A 13,216-nucleotide genomic window follows, 5' to 3' on the forward strand; every position below is an offset into this window, starting at 1 on the left:
TCAGATATTACAGTACTATTAAAATGCTTTTGAGAAATATTATAGTACGAGACTATCGTCGGCACTTGTCTAACAAATTATTTACGATTGATTTGCCCCTGCTCCTTGATAATAGATTTTTGGTCTTGAATCTAGAGCATGCGTTCATTATTTTCCAACCTACTTTGAAAAATTATTTTCAGTAATTGATAATAAAGTTTTATCGAACAGTATTTATCACCAATCAGTTGAATGCCACTGTAAGTGCATGTGTGCATATATCTATCAAAATAATGAGTGTTTGTTACTTGCATTTTTTCCCCCTTTGGCATGCTGCATGCATCAAAGGGTTGGATTCGAATACGGATACAAACTATTGTTTTAATCCTAGTCTTGGTAGCTTAATGATTTACTTCAGATGGTGTTAAATATTCCTGTGAAATTGAAACTCAGATGGGAGTAAGTCAAACTTGGTTGGTTATAAGATGAATAATGATTACTAAGATTATTACTATAACGAGCAGCTGAATATTTGTATCAGCTGAACATCTCAGAGTTATGTTGTCAAGTTTTATTTGTTCGATACTTCCCATTATTGAAGTTGAAATGCTTCTCACATGTGTTTTCTGTGTAGGGTTGAATATCTTGTCCTTGATGAAGCTGATAAACTATTCGAGGTGGGCAACTTGTTAAAGCATTATCGATCCTGTGGTGAAAGCATGCTTTAATCCTTCGAGAGTACGCTCATTGTTCAGTGCTACTTTACCTGATTTTGTTGAGGAGCTTGCAAGATCAATAATGCATGGTGCTGTTAGAGTTAGAGTTGGCAGGAAATAAGTATGAGGATTTACTTTATTAAAATAGCAGGGTGTGCACATGGTGTCCATTACATTTCTGCAATTTTGAACAGGAATACAGCTTCTGAATCAATCAAGCAGAAATTGGTTTTTGCTGGAAGTGAAGAAGGGAAACTTCTTGCACTACGTCAAAGCTTCGCAGAGGTATGATACAATTAAGCATGTGACAGAAAGCATATTTGTTGTGTTTCTAGAATTAGCTTTTAGCTAACGTGGTGACCCTATTTCATCTGGAATTAGGAGGATTAGATTTGTTATTCTTGTTTAGGATTTTTCATGACTGAATTTGTTTGCATCGGTGTGTGCTAACTATGGGTTTCCTTTACTTCTAATATTGGTCTAAGGAACTTCCAATTTGTAAGATTTCATTTATAAAATCTTACACCATACTGGCATTGGCGCTCTTTCAAGTTAAATGACATAACAACAGATTTAAATCGTTTGTCTCGCATGATTCTAACTGCTTTGATAGGGTTATCTATTTCATAACTCTCTGTGTGCGCTAATTATGAGTCACTACATGTCAGATGGCTACGATTATGTCTGGTTATTTGTTGCATGGAATAAAACTCCTACAGAAATGTTCCAAATATAATTCAACATGCTTACTCTTTTTAGCAATTTTTTGTTGGAAAGTTGTTGAGTGATATTGCAACCTATCTCTCTGGTTTGGTTGTCTCACAGTTTTTAACTGCAGTACTTTTTTCCATATTTTTAGAAAATTTTCGCTGCAAATTTGTTGAGTAAAATTTCAACCCATCTCTCTAGCTTCATTGTCTCAGTATCTTCAACTGCTGTAAAATTGTTCCTGCTCTAATACCGTACTCGGCAGTAGAGCTTAAATCCACCAGTACTCATTTTTGTGCAAAGCAAAGAGCGAGCAAAGGAGCTTTATGGGGAGCTAGCATTTGACGACAATAGGGCTGGTGTTATTCACTCTGATCTCTCCCAAACTCAGGTATTTTTATTTTGGTTGTCAAAAGAACTAAATCACATTATCTTTTGCATGAATTTTCTAGTTGAGAAAATCTTATGTAAATCAAGGAAATGATGGTGGTCATATTAGAATGTGTTTACTTGATTGTATGACCTATGAGAAAAAATCTGGACATGAGATCTGAGCCTGTAAAAATTACATTGAAAAACTGCAGCACCTGGAATTTTTTTTTTTTTTTTTTTTTTATGTTTTCTCATTTTTGCCTAAACCTTATTGGTTTAACAATATCATTGTCAGTAATAGAAATGCCCAAGTTTAGATGGTTCGCACTGACTAATATGGACAAACTTCTGAATGGTGATATTGTAATTCCATATACGCTATTAACGTGATATTTTCATATCCCACATCACTTGCATATCATATGACTTTCCTGTTACTTATGCTGATTTATTGCTGATAAATACAGTGATAAATAAATCTTAGCACATTGATCGAGGGCAACAAAGATCACTAGAAGACAGCTAGTCAAATAAACATGCATAAACACATGAAGATGCTTTTACCTTAGTAGCTGTAGGCCGTGGCAAACTTGTGACAAGCAAGGTGCAGCAGCAATAATTGAACAGAAGATCTAAGCCATTACACGAAGAGGATGGATGATTCATAGTTGGGTTTATGGGACCTTGGAAGATTTCCTCAAGTGTGGTCTTCAAGAGTGCATGCCTGTAATGAGATGCTGCCTCTCAGTCTACATTCTTGACTGCTGAGCGCTTGCCTGATAATATAACCAGAAAACGGCTATCATGCTGTGCCAACATCCTCATGAACTTTGTAACACAGGTCAATGAGTCGTAACTAAGTTAATGTCTTAAAACATGAAGCCATGGGCTGCTACGAATTTGTTATCAGCATATGTTTCACTGTCCCTAGTTGTGGAAAGTTATTGCAAATTACTGTTGTGCCTTACGGGTCAAGGTCAACTGCTGCCAGCACGGCATTGTAGTCGAACACAAATACCAATTGCAATTGAGAATCATCTATAAACCTGTCATGTTTAGAGCTCTATCTCCCTAATCCAAATTCCATGTTCGAGTCTTAGAGAAAGCACAAAATCCCCTGCAATGAATAAAATGATTCTTAAACTCGTCAAGACAATAAGAAACTTAAGCCACGAGGCTTTGATAAAGTACCAGGAAGAGCGGGCTAGTAATCTTGTCAATCACACAAGAATATTCCCCTGCCAAAAAAGCTAAACAAAAGGGGAAAAAAAACAATCAATCAGCAATTAATATTTCAGACCACAAATTGATTACTAAAATAAAATAGCAAATTGCTAGAGCTCAGGAAATTGTTATTCAAACTATCATGAGAGAACATGCCCATTAGTATTGGAAAATCCTTCATTGTAGTCACTTTTCAATAATTATGTCACTAACAAATCTTTAGTTTAAATGCAATAAAAAAGATTTTAAAAAAGTTTAAAGGCATGATGAAGCACCAAAGCATACCCTTAAGTTCTTCTGAATGAGAATCCAGAGACACTAGTTTAATATGGAACCTCGTGGTTGGCCAGCCACATTCTATTTTGTTGAATAGTGAGGAGGAAGCTTGTTCGACCACTGTAATTGTTCAGTTGAAGCCAACATGTGGATTGAAACATAACCCTCATCCAGCATCTGCAACCAGAGCTCTTCCAGGATTGTATATATTTTGTCCCTTTCTGGATGCATAACATCTTCTGCGAAGAACACATTGATCTTACTCTGAATTTCAATCCAGCTCTGACCAGGAACTTTCCTCACACCCCTTTCTTTCATTGAGCCCCTTAATCTAGCGACTTCCTCCCACTTTCCGGAAGAAGCATATATGTTGCAAAGCAATACAAGAGCGGCAGAATTTGTAGGATCGATTTTCAAAATATTCTCCGCAGCTCATTTTCCAACATCAACATTCCCATGGGTTTTACAGTAAGCTAACAGAGACTTCCATACCACGATATCAGCGTCAAAAGCCATTTGGTTGATAAAATCATCAGCTTCGTGCATGCATCCAGCACGAGCAACCCTAGCGATAATTGCATTCCATGATGCTAAATCAGGGCTTTCTATCTCATTAAATACGATTCTTGCAGAATCTAACAAACCACATTGGGCATACATGTCACAAAGGGAACATCCGGCAAAAATATCTCTACCCAAACCAAATTTTATGCATATGCCATGTATCTGCCTCCCACATTCATGATGTAGGAGACTGCTACAAGCACTAAAAACACTGCCAAATATAAATTCATTTGGCTGGTAAGCCCAATGATGGAGCATTTCATTAAAACGGCTCAAAGCATCTAACTCATACCAAGTTTGGAAAATGCAGCAATCATTGAACCCCATGAAGTTATATCCTTTCTAGCGATACCAGAAAACACATTCCATGCATCCAAAATTCGATCAAATTTTGTGTACATTGCAATTAGAGCATTCTGTGAAATAAGATGAGAACGATGTTCTGATTTTATGACATGGGCATAAAGTTGTCTTCCTAAGCCAACACAGCATAGACCAGAGATAGATCTTATTATGCTTCCAAAGGTAAACTGATCTGGCATAGCTCCCTGACTGTAGCATGTGTATGTACAGTTCAATCGCATCATTTTCTTGGCCATTCTGAGAGTGTCCAGCAATCATAGCAGTCCAAGAGACCACATTCCTTAGCGGCATTTCATCAAAAACCATTCTAGCATCCTCCAATGAGCCACATTTGCCGTACATATTAAGAATATGGTTATGTAGAACAACATCTGGCTGACACTTGGACGATAAAATATGATCATGGACCTTTCTTCCAAGTTGTAGAGATCTCAGAGAAGAGCATGCAGAGATTAAATCAGCATAAGTGTTAGGTCGTGTCCTGAAGTTTGCATTGTTTTGCAAGAAGTCAAATGCTACAAGAACTTCATTGTAAAGGTTTTGCTTGCAGAGCGAGCTAATGTAATCATAGCTGAACTATTCAGTCCTACAGTAAGTTTGAGCATTTCATTGGACAATAAGCTGACTGTGGTAGAAGGCGAACTGCAGTTGGGTTTTTAAGTTTCTAATCATGGTCATGGCATTTCAGAAAGAAAATAGTCTAGAACTAAAGGATAAGAAATGTTGAGATTCTATTTGTATATGGATTTAAAAGTAATAGTAAAGCAACAAATGTAAGTGGTCACAGCATTTCAGAAAGAAAATAGTCTAGAACTAAAGGATAAAAAATGTTGAGATTCTATTTGTATCTGCATTTTAAAAGTACTAGTAGGAAGCAACAAATGTAAGTGGTAAATTGCATGAACAGAGGAAAAATCTGACTCCTATGTTACTCCATGAACCTGAATAAATCAAAGTTCCCAAATATCATCGAAGCTTCTCAAAAAAGAATCCACCACCTCCCCTGCTTGATCCACCAACATATACATAGTTCGAATACATTCCAATAACCACAACACCACCAATGCAAATGACAGAGGCCAAAAGGTGAAAAACATAATCAAAATATGGCAGTGACCAGCAGATGAAGTGAAGAGAGAACACCAAGATTGAAAACATAAATAAGTGCCCAATAGTAACTATACAAACTCATTTCCATTAGGAAAATAAAATGAAAACCTCTTAAAGATTATTGGACCCCAGCATGCTAAAACAACTTCCTTTACAGTTAAATACTTCCGAAAGACAATAGACAATTTATGAATTATGATACAATAAGTTCAAATCAAACAACAATAATAGAGATAAGAACTCTCGTACAAATTTTTTTATATACAAACTGATGTGTCGTCAAATCATTGCTTGGATGATGTACATGGGCGTACTTCCAAATGGAAACAAGCTTGTGGAAAATGGGTTTTTCAAGCAATCAAAATGGGCCCCTCACAAAAATTTTGACAGGAACAAAATTTGAAAGCTTGTAAGAGGCAATTCTTCAAACAAGAAGACTGCAGAATGATTTAAAATTTATAATACATTAGAACAACGAATACAAATGTTTTGCAACGACAACGAAGTACCAATTAAACACAAACGTTTGCCATAAAAGCATGGAAGCAATGAAACTAGACATGGAATAGGGAAGCAGAACTGAACTGTAAAGCCATCATAGCGAAAAATTGAAACTGCAGACAAATAAATTAAATTACCTTAAGATTGTTGGATTCTAGTAAATGTATTTAAGCAACGTAATGCACGCAGGTCTTTGAGCAGCAAAATGGCGCGCTTCAAGAGTTACGCGGTAGTACGTCGTGCTTTCGACATTAAGCAGACCTATTTTGTTTTAATTTCGAATTTAGTTCATTTTCTTAAGTATCTTACGTTCTGTCCCCTAGTTTAAACTTTAAAGATTGTTTATTTTCTTTTTTAATGAGGTTATACAACCATCCATTGAATATATAATGTGTAGTTAAATTTGATATAACTAATATTTATAAAGAGAATTTTGAAAATAAATATATATATGTCATAATATTATTTATTTAATGTATAACTAATTCAATAATATCTCTCAAACTATATTCCCAATGAATTTTGATGTTATGTAATTAGTAATTATTAATTTTATAAAATAAAAATCTAACCACATTTTTATCATAATTAAATATGAGAACATGGCATGTTACGTGAACTTTCATTCCATAGATATTAAAACAGTGAGGACCTTATCCACGTAAAATTCTATATTGAAACACTTGCTAGCATGAGTATGTGTGTAATTGATTAAAATTAATTCTCTCACGATCTAATATTATATTAAGTAAAATCTAAAATAGTGATTATTTAGGTCTAAAGAGACCAGCAGAACATTACTTACCTTCAAATTTTGAAATCCTTTCATGGGGTATTGTCATATTCATGAAGCGAAAACATTTCTTGGTTTCTGAGCTCTGAAATGGAAATTTCTTTGAGAACTTTTTGCATTGGTGTCTTTCCCGCAAGAAGTTCCAGAGAAATGCGTTGCATTGTGGGTCGAGATTTCGGTTGAGAACGCAAGCAAGAAAATGCTATTGTTGAAACAAGAATAATATCTTGAACAATCTTTTGATTCATTGGAGGCAAGAGACGTTGGTCTAAAATATCGATCAACATGATTTTTGGACCCGATGATGATGATAACGACGAGAGGAGTTCTCCTGGATGTGTTCCCATCAATATTTCGAGTGCCACTACCCCAAAGCCATAAACATCACATTTCTCTGTCACAACCATAGTGTAGGCAAGTTCTACATGAAAAGAAAAGGGTGTAAGATTATGTCTTTAAAAAGAAAACCATAGAGCGTAATAAGAAATACAACCAATTATTTAATTCACCTGGGGCAATATATCCGTAAGTGCCCGCTCGTAGGGTTCTATTGGATGAATCAACATGTAGAAGTCTAGCAGTGCCAAAATCAGCAACAAATGCCTCTAAATTTGAGTCAAGTAGAATGTTGTTGCTTGATATGTCGCGGTGAACAATTGACGGAGTGCAGTTGTGATGCAGGTACGACAAAGCGTGAGCCACACTCTTCACGATGTTCAATCTTTTATTCCAATTCAACTCAATGGCTTCGTCATCATCGCGTAAAACACAGAACAAGCTTCCTCTTTCCATGTACTCATAAATCAAAAACGTGCATTTTTTGTGCAAACAAAAACCATAAAGTTTCACAATGTTCCGATGTCGTACTGTGGAGAGTACACGAGCCTCGTTTTGGAAACTCTCGACAAAAGCTAAATCCTCTATTTCAGAATGGTGAAGCTTCTTCAAAGCAACAACTTTTCCGTCTGGTAGCTCTGCCTTGTAAACACTGCCGTAACCTCCAGTTCCGATGCAATATCTGATATGAAAATCTTCTGTTGCATCAATCAAATCTTCATATAAAATTTTACCATCATAATTCCACACTGAAAACACATCTCCCTTCTTTGCAGCTCTTGTCACAAGTTTCGGATTTTCACTCTTACCCTTAAGGAGTAAAATGAATCCAAATATTGTGAAGGCGAGAACTAGAGTGAAGGGAAGAAAAATTTTAACAGACAGAATGAATGAAGGTGCAAGTCTATGTCGTTGAGAGCAAGAAGGAAAACCTTCAACCTGGCCGCATAAACCCTTGTTGCCTACAAAACTCTTTAGTGGATTATCCTGCAAATAAGTGGGAATTTCACCTTCCAAATTGTTGAAAGACAGGTCTAAATACATTGGACGGAGAGTCTTAGGTATGGTGCCTGAAAGGTTATTGTGAGAAAGGTCAAACTTTTCTAGGAATAAAATTTTTCCCATCTCTAGTGGAATAGTTCCATCCAAACTGTTTTGGTTCAATGTTAAGTTCTTTAACTTTGAGCAGTTGTCAATCCCAGTCGGAATCGAACCACTAAGTTTATTTTTAGAGAGGTCTAGAGACACGAGGTTAAAGAGTTTTCCAATTGCAAAAGGTATTTGGCCTGAAAGTAGGTTTGAGGAAAGATTGAGATATTGAAGGTTGGATAACTTGGTGAGCTCGTCTGGAATGATACCACGTATTTTGTTATCAGATAAGTCTAATTCCTCTAGAGTACCAAAATTCCCTATTTCTAGTGGAAGGGAGTTGTGGAGTAGGTTAGAACTGAGATTCAAATACAGCAAGCTGGTTAAACGACCGAGAGTTGAAGGAATAGCTCCAGTTAGCTTGTTAGCCATGATAGCCAAATTAGTCAAATTCTTTAGATTTCCTATTTCTCGTGGAATTGATCCATTGAACCGGTTGAAACCAAGACCTAAATACTTAATGTTTGTTAAACGAAACAGGGTTGAAGGAATAGGTCCACCTAATGTGTTACTCGTTACAGACAACCAGATTAGACTTTTTAGGTTCCCGATTTCTTGGGGTAATGCACCACTGAGTTTGTTATTTCTCAAATAAAGGACCTCTAGATTTCTTAAGCTCCAAATTTCTGTAGGGATAGTACCTGCAGTGACATTGATTAAAGGAAAAATGAATGTCAGTGATTGTTTTTTAATTAATATAAATTAAATACATATCTAGGGTAGGTAGCTACCAAAATTAATTGGCAACTCACCATTGAGGTTGTTACTACTCAAATAAAGCACCTCCAGATTTCTTAGACTCCCAATTTCTTTTGGTATAGTGCCTGCAGTGATATTGATTAAAGGAAGAATGAACGTCATCGATTGTTTTTTAATGAATATAAATTAAATACATAGCTAGGGTAGCTAGCTACCAAAATTAATTGGTAACTCACCATTGAGGTTGTTATTACTCAAATAAAACACCTCCAGATTTCTTAAGCTCCCAATTTCTTTTGGGATAGTACCTGCAATGTGATTGATTAAAGGATGAATGAATGTCAATGATTATTTTTCAACGAATATAAATTAAATATACAGCTAGGCTAGCTAGCTACCATAATTATTTGGTAACTCACTCGCCTGTAAGATTATTCCAACGCAGATTAAGGTACTTGAGATTTGAAAGAGAACCAATTTGGGGTGGAATGCTTCCCGATAGATTATTGTTTCCAAGATTGAGATATTGCAGGTTTGGAAAGCAAGAAAAGTTGAGACGGCCAAGTTCCCCTTTGATCTTGCTATCTTCTAAGTCTATGTGGGTGATACTTCCTTCGTAATTGCAAGTGATACCAACCCAATTGCAATGATCTGAAGTATTGTGAGGAATCCTGTCCTTCCACCAGCCGCTGTTGAGTAAAGCTTGTCTTTCTATTTCAGATGCTGCAACATGAATACTAATATTGGTAGCAGATGCAACATGGACTCTCAAAAGAGTAAGGGCAGCCCATATGAATACGATGACTGCTCTGCAAGTATTGGAGAAACCACACGCCATGTTTAGGATAGTTTCAAAAAAGCTAGGTCCAAGCTAAAATGACTTTTGCAATTTGTTCATGAACAAACCTGCGGGTGACTAAACTCTACCCACTTAAATAATTTTGAGATGATGGACTGCATATAGTCAACAAGTATTTTTATCACTTACATACATAATTCATGTTTCATAAACGTGGTTTCAATAACATTACAGTAAAAGAAGAGAAGAAAGTAAAACATGCGACAACGTTTTAAGTTTGAAATGAATAAATCAATCGTCACGTATCTTTAGACCGAGTCCAAATGATATCATTACATTTTTGTTTTTTGTTTTTTGGTCACATGCACGTTTTTCCTTCATTTGACAAGTGTGGAGACTTCTATAAAACAATTGTCTTTTTATTTAAACCGCTTGCAAATTGAATAGTGAATCACTTTTCCTATTATGCAGAAAGTGGTTCGACTTTTTGAGAAGGCAGGCACCATCTTTAAGATTATTTCAGTCAAGGTTGAAGGCAAATGACTCTGCTCTGGCCAATAATTTTTTATTTTATTTTATTTTTATTTTATTTTATTTTTATTTTTAATTTTTTGTTTTTTGTAAAAGGTATGGGTACTAGGTAACCAAAATCGATTTTTTAGCCTTTATTTTTTTTTTTTTTGAGGATTCGAATTTCGGTGGCCAACGTTCAATTGATGATCATACAATAAGAATAATTGAATTTAAGAAGCTTTTTAACGCACTTTTGCCGCACGTCTTATCATGTTCATAATTTCATGTGTGTAATTTTTATTTGTTTAATTTTTTTTTTAAATCCAGCTCACTGCAGTTAATTGGATGTACTCATCTCTGCTATTTGTTAATATACAGATTGGTAATAAAAGCTAGGAAGCCCTCTTTACAATTTAAATGTTAATGTATGAATTAAACTAATTATCGTACAGACTGCAGAGTAAATAAATTGTACCGACCGGGCATGGACGGCGATGAAGAAAAGGAATTTGTTTCTGGAGATCTAATCAGCAGAAGGAGTTATGGCTTGACTAGATTGGCGAATTAGACTCGTTTTAGAAATTATTCGGGTTGTGCAATTTTTGACCGTTTGACGCTCCGGCTTTTCTCCCTCCCCTGATACGACAAATTTTGCCAAAAAAAAATCAAAGCAGTAGGTTGTTAATTTTGAAAATGCACCATTGATGGGAAGTGGAGGATGGAGAGTAAAAATCTAATTAAATTTGCTAGATACTCGTGTTTCATGTGACTTCATGTACCCAACCATTTTTTTTAGCTTTCCGAAACGTGGTTTTGAAAAAGTTGTAGAAGAAAGTAAATTAAAGCATCAGACCTAGTTTTGATTTTCAAATGAATAAATCAATCTTCATACCTTTAGACTCTTTACATTCGTAAAGCAAAGTTTTCTTCTCATTTTTTGGGGCGGGGTCTTCAGGATTTTAGAGGTGTAGATCATGGATTGAGACAATAACACACTGGCTTTTAGCCACGCAAATTAATCTACTTAAAATTATAGCACTCGGCTACCTAGGGAGCTTTTGATATTGTTTATCAATGATGTTTTGTGACCTTATTTTAGACAAGAAAAATCATGTTTGTGATGTAATATTTTTAAAAATTTAAATGCATGTCTTAGTTTTTTAATCAAAATTATATAAAAAAATGAAAAGAGCAAAAACACGTTTGGTTACATTTTTTCACCGATCAAGTCACTTGGTTTTTCTAATTTACTATTCAAGTTTGAAAATTACTCCACTACTTACATTTCGTTGAATAATTACCTTCACTTTAGTGCAGTACTTTTTCAATGACTAAAACTTTAACTGTAACTCATGCACGTAAAAAATGAAGTCAAAGTTCTACAGGAACTTCTAAAAATATTTTTGGAAAATGGTAAGTATCAAGAAAAACGAGAGAAAGATGAGACAATGAAGCATGTGGTGGGAGGAGAGAGAGAGAAGAGGCAATTCTCTCGTCATTCTCTCGTTGTTCTTGATATTTAGCAGCACTCAATGTTTTTTGATACGGAAACATTGACCATTTGAAAAACAGCTTCAATGAAAGGTACTTTAATACCGTTAATGAAACACATTCAAGGATTAACAAACCACATCGATCAATCAACCAAATTCATTCCTTGTTTTCAAAGTTTTTGTATTGAAATTTCTTGAAAAAGCAAGTTTTGCTAATGGAATATTGTGAGCGAGATATTCTTGATACACATGTTGCATTATATGAATTATTATCTTACTTTTTTTGCTTCCTTTTCCTAAGTATTTTGATGCTTTAGATTAAACATTGAACAATCTGTTTTGCGCCTCTGCCAAATACGTTCTCATCTCTGTATCAATTCCTTATACATAGCTGTTTATATGATCATGCTTGTTCTGTACGTACATAAAGCAAAATGGTAATTTCCATTATTTTAAGATTTTTTTAATTCGCTTTTGTTGGTCAATTGAAGCCAAGTTTTGTCGATATAGATCGCACTGGCAGGGCAGTTAGGAGTGGAGAAGCTATAACGCTTTACACAGAAGACGATATTCCATTTTTGCGTAACGTAGCTAATTTAATGAAAAACTGAAGGGTAAGAAGCATCGGCCACGAAGAGAATCAATTTCGACCAAACCAAAAGATGATGAAGAGTAAAGCTGCAAGTCACTATCATTTTTCTTAAAGAGTCTTTTGTCGGCGGCTTTATTTGTTTGTTTGTGTCAAGTCTAATGAAACTAGCGCTGTATTTACCATTTGTGCTCTTCTTATAACAAAAATATAATCGCCATAATTTATTTAATTCCAGTTCCAGACACTGTTTGGGTTCTCATTGGCTCAACATATTTTTGACATCTAGCCAGCTGCAAGGCTAACACCATCCATAAAAGAAGCAGAAATTTCCACAGTTTTACATACACTAGTGATACAACCACAGAACAAATAAATCCCTTGTATTCTCATAGGACCAGAAAAATTCTGGAATCATTTACTTATATGAGGATGATTTATTTATTTATTGTTTCTATTGGATTTATGCTCTTGGAACTGCAAAATCCTGTAGATGAGGAAGAACGTGCATTACCTGAAGCAATTTACATGTATCTTAGCACATTGATCGAGGGCTACAGAGATCACTAGAAGACGGCTAGTCAAATAAACATGCACAAGCACATGAAGATGCTTTTACCATAGCAGCTGTAGCCAGTGGCAACTTATGACAAGCAAGCTGCAGCAGCAATAATTGAACAGAAGATCTAAGCCGTTACACGAAGGGGATGGACGATTCATAGTTGGGTTTATGGGACCTTGGAAGATTTCCTCAAGTGTGGTCTTCAAGAGTGCATGCCTGTCATGAAATGCTGCTTCAGTCTACATCTTGACAGCTGAGCGCTTACCCAAGATAATATAACCAGAAGACGCCTATCATGCTGTGCCAGCATCTTCGTGAACTTTGTAACACATGTCAATGAGTCGTAACTATGTTAATGTCTTAAAACATGAAGCCATGGGCTGCTTGAATTTGTTATCGGCATATGATTCACTGTCACAAGTTGTGGAAAGTTATTGATATTGCAAATTATTGGTGTGCCTTACAGGTCA

At 35.6% G+C, this 13,216-nt stretch overlaps 1 protein-coding gene and 1 long non-coding RNA gene across 2 annotated transcripts; both read right to left on the minus strand.

The window, feature by feature from the left end:
• Window positions 1-2,828: 2,828 nt before the first annotated feature.
• LOC112097181 lies at window positions 2,829-3,490 on the minus strand. The gene is made up of 3 exons (XR_002904815.1): window positions 3,285-3,490; window positions 2,967-3,025; window positions 2,829-2,892 (listed from the first exon to the last, which is right to left on the minus strand). It is a non-coding gene; the product is annotated as an uncharacterized LOC112097181 (long non-coding RNA).
• A 3,148-nt stretch (window positions 3,491-6,638) lies between these two features.
• On the minus strand, window positions 6,639-9,628 carry LOC18038440 (probable leucine-rich repeat receptor-like protein kinase At1g35710). The gene is made up of 5 exons (XM_024182540.1): window positions 9,214-9,628; window positions 9,027-9,098; window positions 8,844-8,915; window positions 7,116-8,732; window positions 6,639-7,027 (listed from the first exon to the last, which is right to left on the minus strand). Exons 1-5 carry the CDS (start codon window positions 9,626-9,628, stop codon window positions 6,639-6,641), a joined length of 2,565 nt encoding a protein of 854 aa, XP_024038308.1.
• Between the last annotated feature and the right edge of the window lie 3,588 nt (window positions 9,629-13,216).

The sequence above is a fragment of the Citrus clementina genome, unplaced genomic scaffold (genome assembly GCF_000493195.1).
Source record: "Citrus clementina cultivar Clemenules unplaced genomic scaffold, Citrus_clementina_v1.0 scaffold_6, whole genome shotgun sequence".
Classification (NCBI taxonomy): domain Eukaryota; kingdom Viridiplantae; phylum Streptophyta; class Magnoliopsida; order Sapindales; family Rutaceae; genus Citrus; species Citrus x clementina.

Bases quoted from the DNA above. Each gene is read 5' to 3' on its own strand.
- LOC18038440 (XM_024182540.1), bottom strand. From the start codon at position 9,628: ATGGCGTGTGGTTTCTCCAATACTTGCAGAGCAGTCATCGTATTCATA. The intron at 8,916-9,026 runs GTGAGTTACCAA...ATATCACTGCAG, and splicing joins GAGTAATAACAACCTCAATG to GCACTATACCAAAAGAAATT. The intron at 8,733-8,843 runs GTGAGTTGCCAA...ATGTCACTGCAG, and splicing joins GAGTAGTAACAACCTCAATG to GTACTATCCCTACAGAAATT.